Here is a 25,367-nt window from a genome sequence, read left to right as displayed (position 1 = left end):
CTAAAATATGCTATTAATAAAGTGGGGAAAATACACTTTAAATAAAATTAGAAATGTGCCGTGTAGCATGTGAATAAAATTACATTCTCTTATATATATTTACTGTCATGATTTTAGCATTCACTGCTGCATATGATATAAAGCTTAACAGAGAGCCATCTGGTCTTCTCACCAAAGTCCTAGGCCAAGACCAAGTCAGAAGTTGATTTTAACCTCAGTTGACGTCATCACATTCAGTCACAGCAGGGGAAAATAATGAATACATTGTCAGTGTTTCCATAGCAACTTTTTTTTCCTGGGTGACACACTGAGATTTCAATGTCGCTAGAAAAAAAAGACTTCTCTACAAACCTTTGGAAGGACTCCTTCATTTGCCAAGCTGAATCCATAAATTAATTAATTTTTACATCTCGCTATTTGTTTACAATACTGCCATCTTTTTGTATAATTCCAACAAGAAGATTAAACATTTCTGATCTGCTTTTTAAAGATTCTTTTACTACTTAATTGCACTTTTCTGAGTAGAAGATTAGGTTACAGTTTATTCAGTACATACTGTGTATTTTCATTGATTCAGTAGATTCTGTTTATTCATTTTATTGTTATGAATGTAATATTTATTCAGTGCATCACAAAAACAAGTTATTAGGCACCTCTTAAAGTTATGTTTACATGTTGTTTTGATAAATACATATGTAATGGGGCACATGTATCATAGTTTTTTTCAGCTGCCACTTTTTCAAGTTTCCTGAAGTTGGCCTACTTAATCATTCCAATGTATGTTAAGTTTTTCCCCTTTGTGATACATGTGATGAGTTGCCTGTAGTCTCACTTCTGAGACTTTTTGTTGTTGTGCGACTTTTTAGTCCCAAACAGTAGTTTACAAAAGTACTTCTTCGCAAAACATCTGCGCTTCAAAGATAAATACAGCACACTGCATAAAAAGTTGCAGACTGCAAAAAGTCGCACAAAAAAAAGAAAAAAGAAGCAATAGTAGTGATACATATCCCCTGATATCAACTAATGTGAACTCTGCATTGTGGGAAAGAAAATAAAATGAACATGCCACTTATTGATGAAAAGTGCAGAACTGGGGCAGAATCTAGGGTCCAACTCCATATGTCTGTCCAAACTTCCACTTCAAATACAGATTGGAGCTTTCCAAAATGCATTTCATATTGCATAAACATACCCTTTAACATTGCTAAGAATACACTTATTATTTTCAAGAGGCTGTGTTGTTTTAACACCTTCCTAAGTGTTGCAGAGAAATATACAACAGTTTGCAAAGTTTCAGATTCTTTCTGCAGAAGAAATGACTGAAAATAATAGCCTCTGGTCTAGGGCCCAGAACATGACCTGGTATTTTAAGGCTTTATAAGGATAATTGTGTGAGAAACTATGTATAACTATGTGTAACCAACATCAGAACTGCTACAGGTACCCAACATTGACAGCAGGTACAGGGGCAATAGATATGGAACAGATCTGGCCTCTGTCATCTTATGCAAAAAAGTCAAATAAAGCTATCTCGGATCCAATGCCATATGATGATTGTTGACTCGCAAGGCATATTACTGATTGACCTAAGTCTGTCACTGCTGGAGTTGTGATTGGCTGCAGTAGTACTGTTTTTGTGATGTGTCACCTGACAACAGCTTAACAGGAGATACAGAAATAGAGGTCAGGTAGCCTTCGATGTATGTATGTAATGTAATATATGTATGTTTATGCAATATGAAATGCAGAAAGCCTGCCGCAAACTCAGACAAAAATAGGGACTGCTCAAAAATTAGGGGCTTGGGTAGTCAGCTTTACCATTTGTGTGAGCGCATAGAAATATATAGGACCGTGTGCTATCTGTTAAAACAACAGAAATCACGCTCCCAATAACCATGTTCGTGTACATGAGGCATTAGATAAATGATTAGATTATTATTTCTTTATGCTCTACCATGTAAAATTATTGCATTTAACGCTCATAAATCAAGTTAAAATAGAAATTGCCTTCTTTATGCATCATCCCTGTGATGAAACTGCATTTTCTATGTATTTTTTAATTTTACATTTCATAAGTTTTATGGTTACTTACTCAATATCTGCCAAGTTCACCACTGACCTATTGTCCGATGGAACGGGAAGGGTGTTCTACAGATAGCATTCCGGATACATCCTTTAAACTGAAAAGGCAAAACGAGGAGATAGGGGGATATGATTGTAAAAACAATAAGGAGGTTTTTGACATTTGCTATCTATTTTTATTACAGAAATAATTTACTAAGTACTAAGCTTTTAGACAATGCAGTATGCTGATGGGAAAACCCTTTGTCACCAAAGTCATTTCACATAATTTAAAAGTTTTAGATTGCATTGTATTTGATAACGCTGCAAAAATATTAAACATTTTTCTTCAGATATTTTTCTTTTTTGTTATTAAGAGAACATTTTATTCAGCAAAAATAGATACAAAACAAATCATATTGTTAATTCTAGTCAATTTGCTTGTAAACAGCGAATTAAAAAAAAGAAACATAAATATACAACACACTGATATTACTGGTAGCTTGTTTAGCGAGTCACAAATACCAAAAGCGATTTTTGTTAGAGGAGAATAGGGGAGCTCCTCTGCCTTCACTTTGCAAGAGACTTCTGCTTTCACAAAGCAGGACAGAATTGAGGCCTTTCGGCTAACTTCAGAAAGAGCAGCTTTCACATGGTGTTCTTCTGCCTACATCAGCCACTCATTCTATCTTGCAGTTGGTAACCGTATTCAACCTGTTCTCACACTCTTTGGGTTCCTAGAGATGAGGCGGTATGAAACCATCTGCTCGGATGGGCTTCACTGAGGAGAATAGCAAAAGTTTCCTCACATGACAAGCACTATTAATTTGTGAAAAAATACTTCTGTTAGTATTTATGATCTGGTTTATATGATCTTTTGATGTATTTAAAATGGGACATTATTAGAATCCATATATATAATATATATATAATATATAATATATAATGTATTTTAATAATGTCCCATTTTAAATACATCGAAAGATCATATAAACCAGATCATAAATACTAACAGAAGTATTTTTTCAAAAATTAGTACAGGCGGTCCCCTGCTTAAGAACACTCGACTTACATACGACCCCTAGTTACAAACGGACCACTGGATATTGGTAATTTATTGTACTGTAAACCTAGGCTACAATTATCAGCTGTAACAGTTATCACAGGTGTCTGTAATGAAGCTTTAGTGTTAATCCTGATTCTTATGACAACCCAACATTTTTAAAATCCAATTGTCACAGAGACCAAAAAAGTTTTGGCTAGGGTTACAATTATAAAACATACAGTTCCAACTTACATGCAAATTCAACTTAAGAACAAACCTACAGACCCTATCTTGTACGTAACCCAGGGAATACCTGTGTGTATATATATATATATATATATATATATATATATATATATATAAATAAATGATTTACTATAGTTGGGGGGATAAGTGTACATTAAATATTAAATAATACATACATTATTTAGTTAAATATTGTATACATGTACTACAAAAGGTGAAAATGAGAAAAGCTGTGATGTGTAATTCTCTGTTGGAGTAAGTATAAAATCTCTGAATGCTCAATATAAAAGATGACAGGCAACACAATTTGCTAGTGAGCTGGAGACAATGGGGCAGATCACATGTCACTATGTGTGTAAAGCCAGGTCATGTGCAAAAGCTGTGGAGGATGTATGAGTGTTGTACAGGTCTTTACTCATTTCAGCTCACTGACACTTACTGATTATTACTATTACTCTTAAATGTTACTTTCCATTGAGAAAAAATATGCTGAGTGCTTTACCTGAACTGCAAAAAAATAGTCCTAAGTGAGTCTATTAGCATGTTACACATGTTACATGATGCATGTTTTTAGCAGAAAAACCTGGGAAGAGAGTAGTTCGAAATATTGCTTTATTTGTGATATGGATGCCATGCAATTTGAATTATACAAGATTTTGTAGCAATAATGAAATGATGAAAATGATTTCTCATAAGTCAGATCAGTCAGTGATTTTTCAAATTAATTGGAAAACTTGGATGCTAAGTTTTGCATCCGTACATAAAGAGATGAAAATTTAGTAAAAAATGGGGGAAAAAATGCAAATGATCTCCTTTTTAGACAGTCATACCACCGCAAAGGAAATCTACGATCAAAATCAAGCTTGATAAACCCGTTGCACATACTCCTAGATACAGGCACCATAATTGTGATAATCCTCTTACATTTTTTATCCAGGGTCACTGCAGCATGTGAGGAGTTATGTCTGTGAGTTACAGCTGACACCTGAAGTTGACTCCTACAAGGCTGTGCTATTGCGCCACTCATATGCAGACTTTTAATTATTATTTTTATTGCCTAACATTTTAGGCTACAAAACTAACTGTTCACTGATGTATACAAATACATATACTGAAATAAGGTCTGTAGTGTAAACACAACTTTCCCACCCACATTTGCCACCAAACTATGTATCAACTCTCTTTCATTTTTTCCATCTCTTCTGATATCTCATGATGCATTATACCTGCATCATCTATGCTAGCTGTTAGTGTACTCCCCATTTAGATTCTCCTAAATAAACAGGCATACCATAAGTATACAGTCATGGCGGCTGAGCTGGGAACTCCCTATTTATAACTGTCAGGAAGAAGATCCATTGCCTGTGATGGGTGACACATATCTCTCCATAGAAATTGTGTCACACTGATGCTGCAAGCAACCAGCCCAATGTTGTGTATAGAGATAGAAACAGCAATACAAAGAACACATGGAGAGACTGGTACATAGTAATTTTTTGTCATATTGCCCCTTTGAAGAAGCAGTAATGTGATTGGCAATTTCGAGTCTCCATTCTATATAATGTGAATAGCATAGGTGTGCATAGAGAAACTGACTTCTGATCCACATACTGGCCCTCACTTATTAAATCCCCTGCATCAGTTTTCTGTTGGACTTTGTATGTTCTTTTCAGTGCAAACCGCTTGCACATGTATTTATAAAGTGTCTGCAAAACTTTTGGGTTGCAGTAACACTATACCCGACATGACACAAAATTCTGCACAAAAAAAAATTTGATGCTTTCTGTCGAAGCAGCACAGGATGCACCAGATTCATAAAGAACGTGCCCCACAATTCATGAATATGGCGCATCCTGCACACTACACAGGGAAACGGCACATAGTGCCGCTTGCAATGTTTTTGATTAATGTGGACCACTGAGTGTGCATGAAATTGGCCCACAAAACAAAAGAGGGGACAGCATCTAAGCCCTCATTAACACAGCCCTTGGGGGACGTATATACTGCCGACGTATACACGTCGCTTATACGTCCCCTATGGTCCAGCAATGAGCGCACAGCACCGTACAGAGTGGTACAGTGGCGCACATGTGCGGCACTGTACCCTTCCATACCTGGGGAAAACATAGGACATGTCCTATCTTTCCCCAGAATACGGCACCATGCACCACATATCTCTATGGGGCGGGGCTGAGCAGTACTCACCCTCTTCTTCTCTCCCCGCCGCCGACGTGTGCTCGCTGTGCTACGGTACGGCGGCACGCGTTCGTGTGAATTTAGCCTAAGAATACACTCCAGTGAGCAAGTTTGCAGCTCAGCTTTGTATTAGGATGCCTATTACTAAATAACATTACAAAAAATCTTCATTATTGGGGGTTTTTTATTGAGACTTCGTTTTAGAAAAATATTGCTAAATTTCTTTCCAAAAATAGAGTTTTGCACATTAAAGGTCATATCCAGAGCTCATGCTACACTTTGGTGCTTATAGTTCAACATCTGCAGAAAGTGCAACTACTCTCATTCCTTGCATATCATAAAGCAACTACAATTTTTTTGCAACTTTTTATAGTTTATTTGCACTTTTGCAACTTTGTTTTTGCGCCTAAGACAGCCTCCCTTCAAAGTTCAATATTGTCTTGTCTTTGGCAGTGTTTTCTGTTTTATCACCTGATTCCAGATGTTACAGTTGTCCCATAAAGTATACATTTTTGGGAGGTAAAGCTCTTGATTTTCTATGAGCCTTTTATATTTGAACCAATAATGTATTACAGTCTAAAAGAAATGCGCTCAGTGTTTGTGCCACAGAATAAGTTAAACTAAACACATTTTTTTTTTACAAGAAATAATACGTGCTGGTATAGTTTGATTTTTGTTCTGGGCAGATCTCTGAAACACTGAAACATTTTTTGGAGATCAATCATTTTTACCAGCAACCAAGATAAATCAACATGTCTCCCTGTTCTCTCGAGCTTTAGCTGGTATATTAATTCCAGATAAGAATAAGTTATATAGTAAACCATGTGGGATTTAGAAAGTACAAAGCCACTTTCTTAAATATTTTATGTGTTGCCTCTCCATGAATGTTCACACTGTCCGTGTTGTTTTGCTTTGTGTTGTTAGGTGTTTTTAGATAATATTTTGTGATATAATTTATGAATTAATTGTGCAATAAAGACTTGTTTTCAGTCACAAAGTCTTAATTATTTTCATACATACATACATACACTCACACACATACACTCAGCTTTATATATTAAATTTCATAGATACTCAGATAAGAGCGTGTAGTAATATCATGCAAGAGTACAAATTGAGTAGCATATTCCTTGCCCGCTATAAATTGACTCTTGTGTGCACAGAAAGATCCAAATATGTGTTAAGTAAACATAATTTCTCATCAAAGTAATGTATCTAGTTCTACATATAATCTTTTTTATAAACATTTCTATCTTCCTATTTGCGTCAATCAGTCATGTGCAGGCCTACCTTCCAAGAGGCTGCAATCATTCATCTCTAACATCTTGCTAGGGTCACTTCAGGCTAAGCAGTGTTTTCATTCTCAATTCTTTCTTCTTTTTTCACCTGTTTAGTGCAGTTTTCTTAAGCACTTACTTCCTCTCTGGGGAGTTTGGTATGTAAATCCCCTGACCAGGCCTTTCTGCACTAACTTTGTTATACTCATCTGAGAACTTATATGGCTGTTATAGATACAATATTAATATTATTTATTGTCTATCATTATTAATTTGTTTTATTCTTTTTGTGTACGTTCTATGTAAAGAGGAGTGATGTAAATTTTTATTTCACTTTCTTTTTTTACTATTTGTTTTGATATACTGCAATATATTGACTGTGACATTTTTGCAGATTAATTGCCTCCCTAATAGTCCTTCTTTACAAAGTGTAAACTTCTACTTGCATAACCAATATACTGTATAAGTGGACAGTTTATCATATATATCACACTCAAGTGACCTTAAATCCTCTGTTTTTATAAATCAATTCCAATCTTGTAATTTTTCAAATGCGTTTTGTTAATTATGGTTTCTTTGCTGTTGTTTTGCTGGGTTGCAGGGACTCTTTATATCATATATAACTATGATGCATGGAATCCCGTCCTTTGCACTGTAGACAGTCCAGTAAATACGGCCAGCATTTTTATCGGACGGTCCATTGTCAGGTGTTTGTGGGGCTGGTGCATTCACCAGTTTCCTTTCACTGGGGCACGTGTATTATAAGTCTTGCTTTGTCCATCTGTTTTATGAGACTTTTCTACTGGCCAGTTGTATCTTAGTTGTTTTTTCTTATTGATACTTGTGGTTTTTAGTCTTTAATGAATTTCAAATTTAAAAAGCCTCCAAAAGCAGTGTGCATCTAGCCTAAGGTGCATAAAAAGTCGCAAATAAGCACAAGCACCATGAAAAGTCTAAAAACTTACAGAAAAAGGAAAAACTATAGTTTGATACATGTGCTCCACTGTGTAGTATAAAATGTATCCTAAAATAAAAAGAAACACAGCCACATTCCCACTATTTGTCATGTGGAAGCAGAGTGGCCTGTTCTCATAACATTTCACCTTGTCAACATAGCAATTGTGAAATTCCAGCTCGAACAATGACAGTGTTTAAGCTTTGCTGTCCCTGGCATAAAATGTATATGAACCCAAGCTTATCAGTAAATGTGTCGGGTTGTCTGCCCAAGAAGAACTGTGTAGTGAGGTGTAGTGATCAGAGATCATGCAATCCAAATCCAAAACTGTCAAGATTCAGGTTCTCAAGGAAGAAGTGAGCTGCCTTATGGACAAGTTAGGAATGCAAATGCTTTTCTGTGGAGCTGTGGGTCTGAATTACATATTGCACCATGGGAAATCAAGTTGTTATAATAACCCTCAGTCGATAGGAACGCTAGACATGCCCTGCATGTAAATCTCTACTGTCCTGTCCTTTCTTTATCCTGATTTAAGATTAAGATTTCCTTTAATTTTTAATGATCAATGAAAATGAAACCTATAGCAAAGTGGCCTTATCACTTTGTAGCACTGTCACTTTGACCTACCCTATGTAGCACTATAGAATTAAGAGAACTTGTCATGTTGAACATGGTGTCTGATCTGAAGCCATAATGTTATAGAGTAGATGAAGCTGAGCAGATTAATATATAGTTTAGCATTTAAAGATAAAGTATTAGGCTACATGCACATGAAAGTTGCTTTTGTCTGTGTGCTGATGGATCTATGTGGAGGCTATAGAAAACACAGAGCATGTCCTATTCCGGCTGGTGTTTGCAGCTTTAGATTTCCCCAAATACAGTAAGTCTATGACAGAGGTACATAACCTTTGTCAGTCCAAGGGCCGCATTGTCATACCGCTAACTTTCAGGGGCCGCACTATTAACCAAAACCCTAGATGCAAATTCCCCCCCGGAAACTAGTGCATAATAATGTATTTGTACAATAATTAACATAGACCCCAGAGTAGACTACAATATGGTACACAAACAAATAATGATGGAAATTGCCTGAACCCATGCAGCAAGTAATTGTGAATAACTGGCTGCACTCATGGGGCTCTAATAGACCCCAGTGTTGTGCCCTGCCTGCAGCTAGCCAGGTAATTATATTTATTATCTGCTGCATAGGGCCAATTCTTGCCTTTTTGCTGACTGAGGTGAAAAGAATATAACTACTATACTACTGCCCCCTATGCACAAGAATATAACTACTATAATACTGACCCCTATGTACAAGAATATGACTACTAAATACTGCCCCTATGTACAAAAATATAACTGCTAAAATACTGCCCCCTATGTACAAGAATATAACTACTATAATACTGCCCCCTATGTACAAGAATATAACTACTATATAATACTGCCCCCTATGTACAAGAATATAACTACTATAAAACTGCCCCCTATGTACAAGAATATAACTACTATAATACTGCCCCTATGTACAATTATATAACTACTATAATACTGCCCCCTATGTACAAGAAAATAACTACTATAATACTGCCCCTATGTACAATTATATAACTACAATAATACTGCCTCCTATGTACAAGAATATAACTACAATAATACTGCCCCCTATGTACAAGAATATAACTACTATAATACTGCCCCCTATGTACAAAAATATAACTACTATAATACTGCCCCTATGTACAATTATATAACTACAATAATACTGCTCCTATGTACAAGAATATAACTACTATAACACTCCCTCCTATGTACAAGAATATTGTACGTAGAAGCAGTATTATGGTATTTAACACAATGATGACATTACAGACAGCATAAGAAGAATGTGGCTTCTTTGCTTGCACCCCAAGAATAGCACACTTTTATGTACAAATAGCCTTAGAGTCAAATCACATCTTAGTGATTTCAGAATTTTTTGCATCATTTATTGTGAGCCAAAACTAGGCGCGCAGACTACACAAAGGTTAGGTATAATTGAATGATTTATTGTTCTGTTTGCTTGACTAATTCTGGTTTTGATTCACTATAAGGGATGCAAAAACTATTGAAGTAACTCAGATGTGAACTGGTCATTATTTGTAATGCATTTATTGAAATCTGGTTCAGCTTGTTTAGTCATTGAAAGACATCCCTTTATAACGATGCACTCAGAAATTGAACTCCCACTCAGTGGGGGACATGTATCTTTATTTTGGCTTGTTTTTCTTTCTTTTCTTCTGCACATTTTTAATTTTTTTTGGTGCCTTTTTGTGAGTATTTGCACGTTAAGGTGTTAAGATGTTTGTCAATGTGTGTGTGTCTGTTGCAGTGTTCCTAATGTATCTTTGCAAGACAGATGTTTTATTAGAATTGCGCCTTCTTCACTCCCTATTTTTGATCAACTTAAAGTACAACTGTGCAATACTTACTTTCATACATGTTTTAAAATGTGCCTAAAAAGTCACACAAAAAATCAAACGATGTACAAACTAACACCAAAAAACCCATATTCTTATGTATCTCAGATTGAGTGTGTGTCGGAAGCAGATAACTTTGAAAAGAGGCAGCAGAAATACAATGATACATGTGTACAATATTTAGGACTTCCCACTCACATGTTAGAGCTTCCACCGGGAATTGTAGGGAATTTAACTACCAGCTTTTATGTTCTGCTAATTCTTTGCTAATAAAACTAGGAATCAATTCACTTAGCTATATGATGCTATCTTCATATATTCTCCGCAAAGTATAGTATGTCCTAGTGTTTGCTGACATACTGTACATACTAATAATAATAATAGCCTCTCATTAATTCAGTTATTGCCTCAACACTGTTATCCTTTACCTACTTGGCAATGACCTTTTCAAAATATCCTATCCTTGGTTTCCAGATGTGCTAGGGATTTATTTTTCAAAGAAGATCTAGTTGTTTGCTTGTTATGACAATATTAAACTTTCTAAAGTGCTGTCTGCAGTATGACCAAAAGTGATCTGGAACATTTTAAAGAGGTTTCCACTTTACCTCATGTCTATTGTAATGTATGAGCAAGTGTGGGGGCAGGATATTAGGTAACCAAGTATCTATTAAAAGTTCTTTACCGCTTTCTTGAAATGTAAAGTAAAGCCCCTGGTTCAGAAATATCATTTACCCCATTAGACATACATTCAAACATCCATAAAATGGCTGCAGATGAAGGGTCAAGTGGTCTCTAACTGTCCTTGACCAATCTTCCTCCGAGGTTCTGGAAGGGCAATTGGTCATGAACAGTTAGAGATCTCATGACCCTCCATATCCCTCCATTTATGAACAGGATGGCAACTGATGAGCTAAAAGATATTTCCAAACCAGGGGCTTTACTTTTTATTGCAGTGAAAGTGGTACAGAACTGTTAATATCTCCTGTCATCACACACAGTAAAGAAGACAAACCCTTTGAATATGTTCTAGATTGTCACTTTTGATCATGAATACCAGTCATAGTATCAAGCTTAAAACAGCTTTGCATAGAATTATGAAAACTATATAAAAAAAGAAAAAAAACTGTGGCTTATATGCATTTTGGTTGTGTTATGTATTGCATTTAGCCCATATTACTTCAGTGGTGGTGAGCAGCATTGCCAGACTATGACAGCTGTATCTTCAGTCCTAGACAACTTGGGCATAAGTTGTGCATCCTCAGGAACCCCACAGATCAAGAGAAGGTCCTTTGTACTTCGTTGAGATTACAGGGGGACCCAACAACCTTAAAGTAATCCCCTATAATGTGGATAAGGGAAAAGTTGTCACTGCAATACCCCTTCAAGCTCTTAATCACAGAACAATCTTTGAACTCCCACCTATATTTTGTATCCTATTTTGTAATGATACATCATTTTGTTGTCTATTGCTGCATACGTTGTAATGCATATTTCTCTGTATCAGTAAAATACAGCTTGGTTAAAGGCTGGGCCGCTGTTTTCTTGTATCTAGCAGAGAAGCCCTTGCATATATCCGACTAGCTAAATATTTTAGTAATTAGGTTTAGACATTTTCTGTAGAATGTAGTATTTTTTTGATCTTCTGCTTTTCATGTGCATCTTTCCTCTCATGACTTTTATCCACCGATAGTTAAATGAAATTAGAATTAGAAGTGGACCTAACTGAAGCATGCCTTTCTGCATATATCTCCCCACATGGACAGTAATAGAGATTGTATAACACTAAAGAGTAGAATGCTTACATTTTGTTTGTCTTTGGATCAACTTTAAGTAAATCGTCCAGTTTCCTGAGCTCGGAAAATGTACAGTGAGTCAGGCACAGTTGTTTTAAATCTGGACACTTGTTATATTCCTTCAGATTCATTCCATAACAGGGATGACAAAACGCAATGTTAACCCAAGAAGACAAGCAGTGCGAGTTGATGTATATGCTACTATAAAATATTACCCTAGCAGGCTCAGCACTCAGCCTGATCCAGCTAGTAATATCCAGTTTCAGTCCGAGGTTGAAAAAGGGGTCAAACTGGTTACTACATACCATGAGAATCTCATTTCCATCAAATCTATCTTGGTGGGAATTTCGAGCTCTCCCACCTTCCCATACCTGATAACATACATTTTCTGTATGTAGTGATGAAGCTGGCAATGGCTTCCACCTGGAGTAATGTAAAGAGGTCGCGTATGTTTAGGGACAGGTCCCTTGATAAGACACACATTATTAAACTTCTCTCCAGCAGAGAAACTAATAGATCAAATCTGTTCCCCAGTCTGCTGTAAAAAAAGCAGATTTTTTTTTTCATGTAAAACTATAATGAATAATGTTCTGTGTGAAATGCCTATGTTGCTCTCAGTGAAGCTGGACATTGTATTTCTTCGTACTTGCCTGCTTCATTGTCTGTTTGCTTTCCTAAAGTTTTCCTCTGGACTGTAACTGCAGTTGAATATGCTTTCCATAGAACTGAGTATTCTATCTATAGGTGATCAAGCTCCTTTATAAGAGTTTCTTCTGTATATATCTGTTTTTAAAGTTAAACTTTCTTGTAATCAACTGATGGATATCACTAGGGTGTTTTCTCACATTATGATCTGCAGCAGTCTGAATGTTAGCCAGAGGTGAACCTAAAATAGAAGGGGATACAGGGCAGTATATGATATCAAGTGTATCTCATAAATGCTCATTTATGTTTTATTAAAGTTTTAGACATTTTAATTTTAAAAATGTCATGTATGGGGCAGTCTTTTGCTTGTAGGACTAATAACCTTAGTTCTTTGTTTTATTTACACGTCTTGTTTTCCATCTTTTACAAAGTGTTCTTAACACTCTGTTCTTCAATATTTGCTTGCATCTGCTATTAAAGGACATCTACCACTAGGATGAAGGATTGTAAACCAAGCACACTGACATCCTGGTGTGTGCCCCCTCTGGTAGGAGCTGCTCATCTTTTAGCTTCCTATGCCCTTGTTGTTAAGAAATAAGGGTTTTTAAATATATGCAAATGAATCTGAGGGGCTCAAGTCACTATTGACATCTATGGAGCCCCTCAGGTTCATTTGCATAAATTTAAAACCTTTTTTCTTCAGGGTCCTGAGAAGCTAAAAGAAGAGCAGATCCTACCAGTTGGGGCACCACACCACACACCATATGTATATGTTCTCGGTTTAGGATTCCCTCATCCTGATCGTAGATTTCCTCTAAGTCTCATTGAAATAACTAAATTTTGATCATCAGTATAACCATCTGAATTCCATCAATTCCATTCCAGGTACAACAATCTACTACCAATACATTTTTTATTTAAAGACCATTTTTTCAACAACTTCTCTAACATTCTTATAACTCTCCAAACCCTTAATTTCATGCCAAATTTCTTGTGACTCCATTTCTATGCACTCATCAACCCCAATTTCTCACGTTTAACAATAGCACTTTGCTGCACATAGCGCATCTGCAACAGTGATTTTATCCCATGAATTCTTCACCCATGTCACAGCCTTTTGCAGTATTTAAATGATCTAGTAATACTAATGTATGGCGGGGGTGGGGGGAGCTGTATGTAGCAATGACTGCAGCTAGGTCTTAATTTCAGTGGAGATCTTATATTTCGAGACCTTAAGCGTGAAAAAAATTGTACTAGGTCTTATTTTTAGGGAAACAGGGTAGAAAGTTACATTAATACACTGGGGCATATTTACTAAAAACAGTGCAAACTGCACTATATGCAGTTTGCCTGTGTAGTGTGCAGAGGGTGCCAGATTCATGAATTGTGGCACCCATTCTTCATCAATCTGTCCCTCCCTGCTCTACCCCGACAGAGTGTTCCTACATTTTGTGGTGCACCTTTAACAGGGGGCATGTGACACACTTCTGTCGGACTTTGCATGTTGCATGATATATGTAGGATCAATCACACAGTCACAACAATCGCAACAGTCACACCAAAAAAAAATGCTATATTTCTTTATCCTTTTTTAGCTCCACCCCTTCACCCGCGCTGCAGTATCTATCCACTTGATAAAGGAGTCATAATAGATTCTGAAACGCGTTGTGTTCCAGAGATACCTAATAAAATACCCCCCTTTTTATGGATTCATCTTGTGTATGTGACTTATCCGTGTGCGCCGATTTGTGACAAGTACCCTTCCTGTACTACCGACTACGCTTCTAGACCGGTTTGGCAACCGTGTCTCGACGGCCCTTGTCCACAGGCAGCACTAGGAAACACTAACCTTCTATACCCTCATTAGAGTTGTGCCTAAAACAGCACAACCATATCCGGTGAGCCTCTCTCCACTCTTCCTAATCAGCACCACAGGCTATTACCTTACTACTCTATGAGCGCTTTTTGGTCTCTCCTTGTCCGCCTTTCTATACTATTTATCCTTTTTTAGGAATGATATTTGTCAAGGAATATAAAAGTAAAAAAATCTAATACTGGCATTACTCCAATAAAGCCGTCAGAAGACAAAACATTTTTAGGGACAACAGGTTATATAAAAAGGAGTGGTAACCGTTGTCAATCTGACCAGAAGGAATTGAAGATGCATTTGATGACCCGTGGACTGAAGAAGATCTAAGAACATGCAAGTACATAAATACAGTGTATTAATTCCAGGAAATAGTGTTGTATTATATATGTATTTTCACACTTATCTCATACATGGAATAGCAATGTATATATATCTAACAAAATCTAGGATTACATGACTCATCTATATTTTTATGGGTGTCAGTAGTCCTGGGCTGAATCTCTGCTCCTGGTTGCTTAGCATGAGCTATGTTAAAGTAAACAAAAGGCTTATACTAGCTTTGACGCCTATCATACAGTACATACAGTACAAATACATTTTTTTTTGCATATTTGTGGTTTCATTGATTTTGTAAAACATTGCACCAGAAAAGTAGCTAACTAGGAAATATAGCTATTGTGAGAGGTTTCATATATTTTGAGCCATCTAGAAACAGTCGACTACGTTGGTCACTTGTTGGAACTGTGAAATAGTAACTGTTATATAAAACTGACGAGTATTGGCCAGGCATATCTTGCTAGCCTTCTATCCAGTAATGGATAGACATTAATAGAAAAGACCAATAAGTAATTATGGAATTTGTGAAAAACTTTGTGGTCTAGAATATTATCTCCACACCTAGTCATTAAAATGGTATTTTGCATTGTTTTCGATATGCGTTGAGTCGATATCTTTGAGGGATTTGTTTATTGGTTTTAACTTGTCATAAGCCATATATTTCCCACTAGGCTCATTTTGGGAACATATATACATAGGTTTTTGGCCATCTTCACGTAAAAATCTGTACTGAAAAACTAGGTAATGAACCTCAGTAAAGGTGTTAAAAATTTGTCTATCTATCAATCATGCCATCTATGTATATTAGTATCTGTTGACTGTTGTTTAAATATGTTGTGAAATCTTATGAATTTCCTGTAAAAGAATTAGGTGGGCCACTAGAGTCTTTCCTTTTCAATTACACAGTTCAAGTATAAAACCATGGTCTTATAAAGCAATATGTTTATACATACTGTGCATACTTTGTAGAATCCACATGCATAAAATGCAAATTTTGCTACAGATGTTACCCCTCTACTATGAAGTAATTGGAATCCTCTGTGTAAATCCTTAGGAAACATTGACTTAGGTCAATCGTGATGGATTGTAGTTAAAGGAAACCTACCACCACAAATCGTGTGGCAGGTGAATCAATGGGACGTGAGGATAGCCCTTTTAAGGGCTAATCCTCGCGTCCCCGCACTTTTTTGGAAACTTTTATTACCCTAATATGTAAATTTTGTTATGCGGCTACTGGGGCGTGGAGTAGCCGCATCTGAGGTTACACGAGGCGGCTACTCCACGCCCCGGTAGCCACTTTACCCCTCCTACTCACCATCTTCGGCGCGCAGCTGCTCGTAGCTGCGCGCCCTCGTCCGACGATCCTGCCGTCTGCGCATGCACAGTACAGCAGGCCCGCGCCTGCGCGGTCACTGCTCCGAAGCCGGGGCTGCACAGGCGCGGGCCTGCTGTTCTGCGCATGCGCAGACGGCAGGATCGTCGGACGAGGGCGCGCAGCTACGAGCAGCTGCGTGCCGAAGATGGTGAGTAGGAGGGGTAAAGTGGCTACCGGGGCGTGGAGTAGCCGCCTCGTGTAACCTCAGATGCGGCTACTCCACGCCCCAGTAGCCGCTTAACAAAATTTACATATTAGGGTAATAAACGTTTCCAAAAAAGTGCGGGGACGCGAGGATTAGCCCTTCTATCCTCACGTCCCATTGATCCACCTACCACCCTTTATAGGTAGATTTGTGGTGGTAGGTGCCCTTTAAAGTTCCAAGCTTTTCTTTCCGTTAATTATTAATATGTCATGTCCTGAAGTAAGTCTGATAAGAATTAATTGGGAAGATAGTTTCAGGATTTACACACAAGTTGACGTGTAAATCAGAGGGTCAGTTTTCCCATCAAGGTTTGGGTCTAGACCAAGCAGAATAACGGCTTCATAAAACTAAATGTGATTGAACCCTGCACATGGACAAGACATGTAAAGAAGAAACGTAAGCAAAGAGAAATACTGAAATCAGAGGAAAGTTGCTTTATCCAAGCTTCATTGGTTTCTCTGGTGGTAGATGGATGTGTGGTTCTAAATTACTTAACCATGGAAAGATTGTCCAGAAACGGAGACATCTTTACTGGAAGGACTAGTTTCGGAGCTTACATGTTGTGCCAGTCTGTGAAGCTATGTCAGAAAATGTTGCTACAATAAAAAAGCCCACAACACAATTGCTACTTGAAAACCTAAACTGCATGGGCGTTGCACTGCATTTTTTGCACAGCTTTTAAAAAAAAAGTTGTTGTTTTTTTTTAATTTAAATCAAATGATTCAAGAATTTACATTTATAGTTGAACAAAAAATCAACCTCTCTAACTTCCTTAAGACTCCCCAAACTCTGAATTCCGTGCAGAATTTCTTGTGACTCCATTTCTATTAGAATAATTGGCTCCTATCTCTCATGTTTAGTAAAAGCACTTTCCATAAATTACCTCGTCTTATCCTGGTAGCTGCTGGTATCACATTAGCAGCACAACAGCCAGTAATTTACTTCCATGAATTCTTCTCCATGTCACAACCTTCTGCAGCATCTAAAAGATTTCCTAATACTAATGTATGGAGCGGGGGGGAGCTGCTGCAATGACTGTTGCAATGGTCTTATTTTCAGCGGAGGCCTTATATTTCTAAGCCTGAAAGAAATTGTACAAGGTTTAATTTTTGGAGCATGTCTTATTTTAGGGGGAACAGGGTACTATATGCCTTTTGTGTCTTATTATTTGGTAGAGGGGCCTTTGAGCTGCTTAGACATGAAGAAGTAGGGCTGATTTTACACAAGTAAGTTGGTTCCGACAAACTACTTTAGTGTGTGTGGGATTTACTGGACCAAAGTGCTAGACTGAGCATGTCATATTAGTAGTTCTGTATCTGGTAAATCACACACACACAGTGTTTTTGTACAGGTGGCTTAAGTGTAACAGCTACCTGTTATTCCTATATAGATATACCCATGAAGGTACATATGTTACTTTTATAAATTTCATAGAATGTTATGCCAGGGATCTATCTGAATGTTGGAAGGTATCAGGAAGAGGGTTTTCCAATTTATGACAATTTGGGTCTCTGCCAGTAGTGTTTTTGCCATCTCTGGACCAGTTTGTGGAAAACATAAAAATGGAGAGATTCTGCACACCACTTAAGGTTCTTAAATCCAAAGTTTGATGTTAAAAAGTTGTTTTATTCAGTGGGTTTGGATTCTGTTCTAGTCCTTTTTTTGACATAAACTAATTTGTACAAACAAATGATACATTTTTTAAAACAATTTCGGTGACCACCTTCTATTGGCTTGGTGGTCACCATATTGTCCATCTTCTTATTAGTCTAAAACCTACTGGTAGGTTGATTAGATTGTGAGCCCTACGGGGACAGGGACCGATTTGGCAAGCTCTGTGTAGCGCTGTGTAATCTGTGTGCGCTACAAAAATAAATTATTATTATTAGTTTAAAAAAAAGCCTTAAACGGTGATGGAGCAAAAAGGTTATTAAGAAACATTTTATATTCATGAAACAAATTATTGTTATTCCAGATATACAGTGTGCATACTGTATGAGTGTTGTGTACATTGCTGGATGTTAAGACCTGCCTTCCGGAAGGTCATGTGCTGCTCACCTCAGCAATGGAGAATGCTGGATCAATGTGAGTTAATAGGTTAAGCTTAATGACGTAGATCTTTTTTTAACCAACTACCATTTTTGTTTTTTTCTCGATGGCTATGGCGCCCGGTCTTAGTACGGTAAGCACAATGTGCGCTCACCACTCTGTGCCATGCATGCATGGCCCAATCTCCTCTTCTGCAGCGTGCCACGTGTGCTCCCCGGGGTGTGCCTGGGTTAGCACACGTCCATGTGAATGAACCCTTAATGTGTGATGAAAAAATATATCAGGGTCATCTCTGTTCTCACACATTTATTTATTATGATGGGTTTGTGTTGTTGCAGATACAGCACACTCAGGAGAAATTGGCACAAAGAAAAAAGTAAAGAGACTCTTGAGCTTTCAGAGATATTTTCATGCATCAAGGCTTCTGCGTGGAATCGTGCCACAAGCTTCACTGCACTTATTGGATGAAGACTACCTTGGCCAGGCACGGGTAAGCACAAATAGATGACTCTAGATACTTACACTGCTAACAATCAAAACCTGGCTCATGACTGATATTTTGCAACATCCTTTAGTTTACAGAAAAAAATAAGCAACTGCAAATTATTTGCTTTACTTACTATACCTTCAACTAGTCATTACTTGTGTTTTTGCCAGCTCTGCCTGAAAGATGAATGCAGGATTCTTGTCAACACCTGTGTGAGTTATGGGAACTCTAATGGCAATTTTAGTGTTATAGTTCAGGTTTCCTGAAACAGGAGTAGATTTTAATGGGAGAAAAAGTACTGTATTTTTTTGACTATAAGGTGCACAAAAAATTCTTTGATTTTCTTAGAAATCAAAGGTGCGCCTTGTAGTCCAGTACGCCTTATATACGGTATGAACCGTACTTGAGCTGTGCACAGGTCTGCCACCTGCTGGTCATTCATCCTTATAATCAGGTGCACCTTATAATCCGGTGCGCCTTATATATGAACCTAGACATTTTAGCAGGCATTTATTGATGGTGCGCCTTATAATCCAGTGCGCCTTATAGTCTGAAAAATACTGTATAATTGACATGTACTGCTCTTTTTTTTTACTCCACTACTGGATGTAGTGAAAGGGTTGTCACAAAAGTCACAAAACATGTAGCTGTTTTTGGAAGAAATCAGCCAAGTTTTTCTAACACTTGACAGCGAACGTAACTGTTGTGTGATACTGTTAAAATCAGTAGAAATTTACTTAGAAATAGGGACCCATTGTCAGTGGCAATGCGAGCTATGGAATCCCACTGGTTACTTTTGTATGAATTGACAGTCATGCAAGCGCACTGCTGTACCATAATCCTCTATGGGAGTTCTGGAGAGCTCTTGGCTATATTTTGGAGTTTATTAGAAATGAATGGAGTGACACTGCACTAGCTTCATCATCTCTTCTGAAGAATGAAAGGAATTCCAAACTGACCTACAGTTACCAGATATCCTGTAGATATGTTATTTAAAGAATCCTATAGATATGTTATTTAAAGAAAGCCTGTCACCTAGATTTGTAACTCCAAGCCACCACCATGTCCTTAGAGACCAGTGGTTTGGTGTCCCAATTCCCTACTACCATATGTAGAGCAACAGATGCCCTTTAATAAAATTATTTTTGAAGGCTATTATTAACATGCATAAAGATGCATCATACTTATTGGGAAATCTTTATGTTGTAATTGTGTTTTTTACACATTACCGAATGTGAAAACTTTCATCATGGAAAAGCTTAAAAATCTGACTTGGCATCCATAGATCATTGTTCTTTATCATCAGATAAAACTTTTTTTTATCTCCAGAGATTTGTCTCCTTTATCCCTTTTAATAATAATAGTGGTAGGTAACGCTGCTTCCTGTAGACTAATAAATGAGACATTCTTGGCTAGAATAATAGATACATTGAAGGCTTATGGATCTCAGTGAATTTTGTGCTCTGAATAGTAATGAAGCAAGCTTGCATTCCTAGGGAGGGGAATCCCGTGGATTAGGGAACACTGATCCATATGTTTACATATTGAATTCTACTCATCACAACTTTCTAACATACAATTCAATGATTGTAAGGATAATTTACACTAGTTTATACATCCCGACATGTACAGCATGTTAACAATTGAAGTTAAAAGATGTTTTGTTTTATTAACAGCATATGTTATCGAAGGTCGGGATGTGGAATTTTGACATTTTTCTCTTTGACCGCCTGACAAATGGTAAGCAGGATTTTTGGTATACATACAAACTTCAACCTTCTTTTTCTTCGCATAGGTATATGAACAGCACAGTGTCTCTAATAATTGGAAATTTGTTATGTCTTACATTATAGATGTGCATAAAACAAACACTTCTATAATGTTAGCAGCACATTGGTTTTCATTGTTAAATATTTTCATCTAAGTCCCATTTTTGCATAAATTTGACATTATTAGGTTAAAAATGTGTATAGTCTTGACCAACCTGGTGGTCATACAGTGCTTACCTATTAAGCTTCTAAGCTTGATTTTTTTTTAAAGATTGTGATTACTTAGAACAGACACTTATGTGGAATTATCTGCCATGTGCTTCTTATGACCCTTCATCATTTACACTCCTCGTATTTACTTTATTGCTAGAGTATTAAAATTGCATTGGTGCTTGTTACGGAAGAAAAACTCCAGCTCTGCCCCATGCTTACTCGTTATACAGCAGTAATGTCATATGACCAGGGTGACATCGTCGCAGGTCCTTTAGCCTCCTAACATTACCAAACTGTACACCAAGCATATATTTCATGAAATCACAGCCTATCATATCACATGAAATCACAACAGGGAGGAGTAGAAGTCCACGTAGGCATACTGTGATTTTATTATGTGGTTAGCTATGTGCTTATGGTTAAGTTGGGTAATGTTAAGAGCCTAAAGGACCTGTGATGATGTCACCCAGGTCACATGACATTTGGTGATGCCCTGGACTCGCTCTATAGATCCCTTAATACCAGCCAAGTTTATAACTCTGATTTTTTTATGGATGTGAGGGAAATAATTTTTTGTTAAAAGAAGGGTATCAGATAGTTAGTAGGGCTCTATGGGAACCAGCCACTGTTTGTGTTTGTGAAAAATGTAGTGACAGGTTCCCTTTAAGACATTTTATACAAAGTCATATTCACTAATCCACACATTCATGTCCAGTTCTAAGTTTAGCTATGAGATGGTTAAAGGATTTTGTTTTGGAAATAGGTTAGGTCAATTTCAATCAATATCTGATTGGTTGGGCTCAACTCATAGCACCCCCATAAATCAGCCAAGTACCCCCATAAATAAGCCAATTAAATGAGTGAGGTGTGAATTGCCTTCATTGTTTATCAAATAGAATAATATTCTTTTTCCCAATGGGATATCTGTGCAAAATCCTTAGAATCCTTTGAATAAACCTTTTTTGTGAAAGCAGCGATCATAAGTTGACATGTCTTATATTCCGGGCAGAATCTATACAGAGGCCACTTAGAATATAAGGTATTTCGGTCGAAATCCATGTTAGAAAGCATGGATCTGCTTCTGCCACTCTTTGGTTCTAAGGCCAACTGTGATGATGTCATCATAAATACTGGACCCAGAACAAAAATAAGGAGGCATTATTAACCGTCCCCACCCACAATTATTAGCCTCCCTCACTCACAGGAGGTCATTATACACTGGGGCGGGGTCAGATCAGAATATATATACAAGGTGTATATAGTATACAAGGTGTGGCCAGAAACAAGGGCATTATTCATTTGGGCACACAAAGGGGGTGGGGTTGTGGTTGTAGTGAGGGGTGTGGTGTAGGACATTCAAATTTTATTTGGCACACACATCTTCTATTCCATTTTTCCACATTCTGAAAGTTGCGAGCTATGACTGTATGGTTCATTTGTAAGCAGATAACACATGGACATGGGATATGTAGCAAATCTGTCAAGGAGTCACATAGGATCATATAATCATTCAAATGGGCATAGATGTGAATATTAGAATATACAGTGGTATAATACTGTATTTGAAAATACAGTACAGTGATGGGACATTTTGGCAGAATATAAGAGGAATATAAATTGCAGTTAAAAGATTGACAAAAGTACAGGAATCTGGAGAATAGATATTCTCGATTGGAGAAGGTTATTTGTGTCCGGTACTTGCAAGCTTGAATTCCCAGAAAAAATTGGTGTGAAGGCTAATACTGCGATCCTCATACCTGATCCAGCTGAGACATTTAGTCATGCTTAACCTAATAAATTTTTAGCATGTAAGCACCAAAACTATTTTAGAGGTTAAAAAAAGTTGTGAAGTTCATACAAGTCTAGGCCGGTGTAGTTGTAGACAAACCACATTGTTTCCAGGTTCTCTACCTGGTGCTTCTGCTTGAGAACTATTGATTTTTTACTGATAGACAACTCTGAAAGGAAAATAAAGGACAGTCAGTAACCTTATTACCTTTCTGCCAATTGAAGAATGAAAAAGCCTTTTGCGGTTTGCAACATTCCTGTATTCACTCGCTCACAGCCAGTGCTGGAGACTCCAATTGTGTATTATAGTTAAAATGTCAGCAATAAAAAGGTGAACAATCCTGCACCTCAGGATACCAAAACAGAAAACAACAGTAGTAAATAAGAGTCTCCCTCAACCATCCTTTTTAAAGGACCAGGCTTATTTTTATATTACTGTTCCTCACTAAATCCTTTCTGCTTTGCAGGTAACAGCCTTGTAACACTGTTGTGTCATCTCTTCAATGTCCATGGGCTTATCCATCATTTTCAGCTTGACATGGTAAAATTGCACAGATTTTTAGGTATGTTTCTTCAAGTTGCCCTATTATGTTTTTCTAACAAACCGATGTTGTGCCATATAAGGGCACATTTATTAATTGCGGCTGTTTATTTGTGAGGAAATCCTAGACCAGTTGTAAACAAATCTACTTTTTGGGGCAGCATTCTTTTCTCAACAACTTTCCTGCATGTGTAGTTTCCTGACACTTTTTTTTTTTGGGTGCAATTTGTGTTAGACCAGCAAAAAGCAAGTCTACCAATGTCTGAACCCCTTCCTGAATGTGGAATGTCTGATGCCTATTTTTGTCTTTCTGTGGTGTGCTTATTACATTAATGAACACCTGTCAGCAGAATTTTAGCACCCTAACAATGCCTGCTGATAAAGGGCCACAAGTCCTCCACGTGTCACCTAAAATTAGATGCCAGTGAGGCACTTTACCTTATTTACAATAGTTTTTGTGCTACATTCATGTCACGTGACCAGAGTGACATCTGAGGTCCTTTAGCCTCCTAACATTAGTAAACTGTACTGTATGTATGTGATCACATGAAATCACAGCAGTCTCCATAGAGGATGGAGAGGAGTAGAAGTCCATGGAGGCTGCTGTGATTTCATCAAAAATATACATGGGTACATTTTGCAAATGTAAAGGGTACATCTTCTTGGTCACATGACATGAACTGCTGAATAGTAAGGAGGCATGGGCAGGAGTAGATGGGAGGGGCCAAGCAGGCAAGATATGCCCCCTTGGATTCCAGGTACTATAAGATTAAATGGATTTAAAGGAATGTGAAAAAAACTTTTTAGATAAAAGAAGGGTGTTAGTTGTTCTATAGGAACCTGTCACTAGCTGTATATGTGCTAATGTGGTGACAGGTTCCTTTTAAAGCCATGCACCTGAATGTAAAATCACAGTACAAAACACTAATAAAGTCAGGCACCAGAAAACAGAACTTGTGACACAAATGAATAAATGTGCCCCTTAAAGAAGTAGACAACTTGGTGTGAGCTTTGGCAATAGGATTTGTCCTAGCACTATCCATTCATTTCTAAGTGTTTTAGACTGTGCAAGGACATATATTTAATTATTCATGCACAGGTCCAAAAATTTGGTATATACATAACATATTTATTTAAAAGATATTCATAATATAAAATCACCAAGAAACTTGATTTATCTGTGTCATGAATATCTTTCCTTCATACACATATACTGGGGAATCATTGATTTCTAGTTTACTTTACACTAGTTCTGCGATGGCTTCTCAGGATTTTGTCAGTTAGTACACTAAATGTAGTCTTTGGCTATATATTTGCTAAATAAAATATCTATATTATCTTTTGTATATATTGTTATGAATGTCTATGGGGGACATATTTCTGCTATTTAAATTGTCTAATTTTTGCGGCTTTTGTAGTTTTTGCAACTATTCACTGCAACTTTTGCTGTCGTTTTTCAAGTACACCTTGGTCGGCACCTTGTGCAGTGCCTTATGTATCTTTATTTATCTGGTCCAGGGCAGTTGCAGAGGAAGGATTTTTTTATGTAAATTGCAATTATTTCACATGCTTTAAATGTTTAAAATTTTGCACATTAACTTGTTTTTTTTTTTTAATGATCATTTTTTTAATTTACATTTTTTTTAATGTATTGGTTACTTTTAAGAGTGAGGTCAGATTGGTTGCATTTTGAAATGCATTACAGCAGCTGGGGAGAGGTGATTTGCCTAATTACATTACTGTTAACATTTGCATTTACCAAACACAATGTAAACACAATCTTAACACATACATTAACACTGCGTTAACACATGTGTTATCAATGCGTTTACTGTGTTTTGTAAGCGCACATGTTAACAGAAATGAAATTAGGCAAATCACCTCTCCTCAGCTGCTGTAATGTCTTTCAAAACGCAATGAAAACGCAACATGTGACTGCACCCCTAACACCACGTGTGACCGCAGCCTCATATGATGTAATCTCCCTGTGACTAGAGTGCTTAAAAATGCAGGACACAGCCTCAAATCCAAAAATTAACATTCGTGTCCACTCCTGT

At 37.2% G+C, this 25,367-nt stretch overlaps 2 protein-coding genes across 5 annotated transcripts in view; one reads left to right on the top strand and one right to left on the bottom strand.

The window, feature by feature from the left end:
• PDE7B (phosphodiesterase 7B) overlaps positions 1 to 25,367 on the top strand; it is a 251,962-nt gene that overhangs the window by 200,520 nt on the left and 26,075 nt on the right. For both annotated transcript variants that reach the window (XM_072141469.1, XM_072141468.1), the window contains 3 exons: positions 18,851 to 19,002; positions 20,676 to 20,739; positions 23,237 to 23,332. In XM_072141469.1, coding sequence (XP_071997570.1) covers positions 18,851 to 19,002; positions 20,676 to 20,739; positions 23,237 to 23,332 — 312 coding nt within the window. The remainder of the gene's footprint in view (positions 1 to 18,850; positions 19,003 to 20,675; positions 20,740 to 23,236; positions 23,333 to 25,367) is intronic.
• C3H13orf46 (chromosome 3 C13orf46 homolog) overlaps positions 2,100 to 25,367 on the bottom strand; it is an 80,000-nt gene continuing 56,732 nt past the window's right edge. The window contains exons 4-5 of one of the 3 annotated variants that reach the window (XR_011854138.1): positions 17,347 to 17,544; positions 12,654 to 12,918 (exon numbers count right to left, since the gene is read on the bottom strand). The gene's annotated coding sequence lies outside the window, so the exon portion shown is untranslated. Of the gene's footprint in view, positions 2,181 to 12,653; positions 12,919 to 17,346; positions 17,545 to 25,367 lie in introns of those variants that run through there. The other 2 variants (XR_011854140.1, XR_011854139.1) reach the window with 2 other exon arrangements.

The sequence above is a fragment of the Engystomops pustulosus genome, chromosome 3 (genome assembly GCF_040894005.1).
Source record: "Engystomops pustulosus chromosome 3, aEngPut4.maternal, whole genome shotgun sequence".
Taxonomy (NCBI): domain Eukaryota; kingdom Metazoa; phylum Chordata; class Amphibia; order Anura; family Leptodactylidae; genus Engystomops; species Engystomops pustulosus.
Note: the sequence above shows the minus strand (reverse complement) of the source record. Positions and strands in the feature narration are given on the sequence as shown.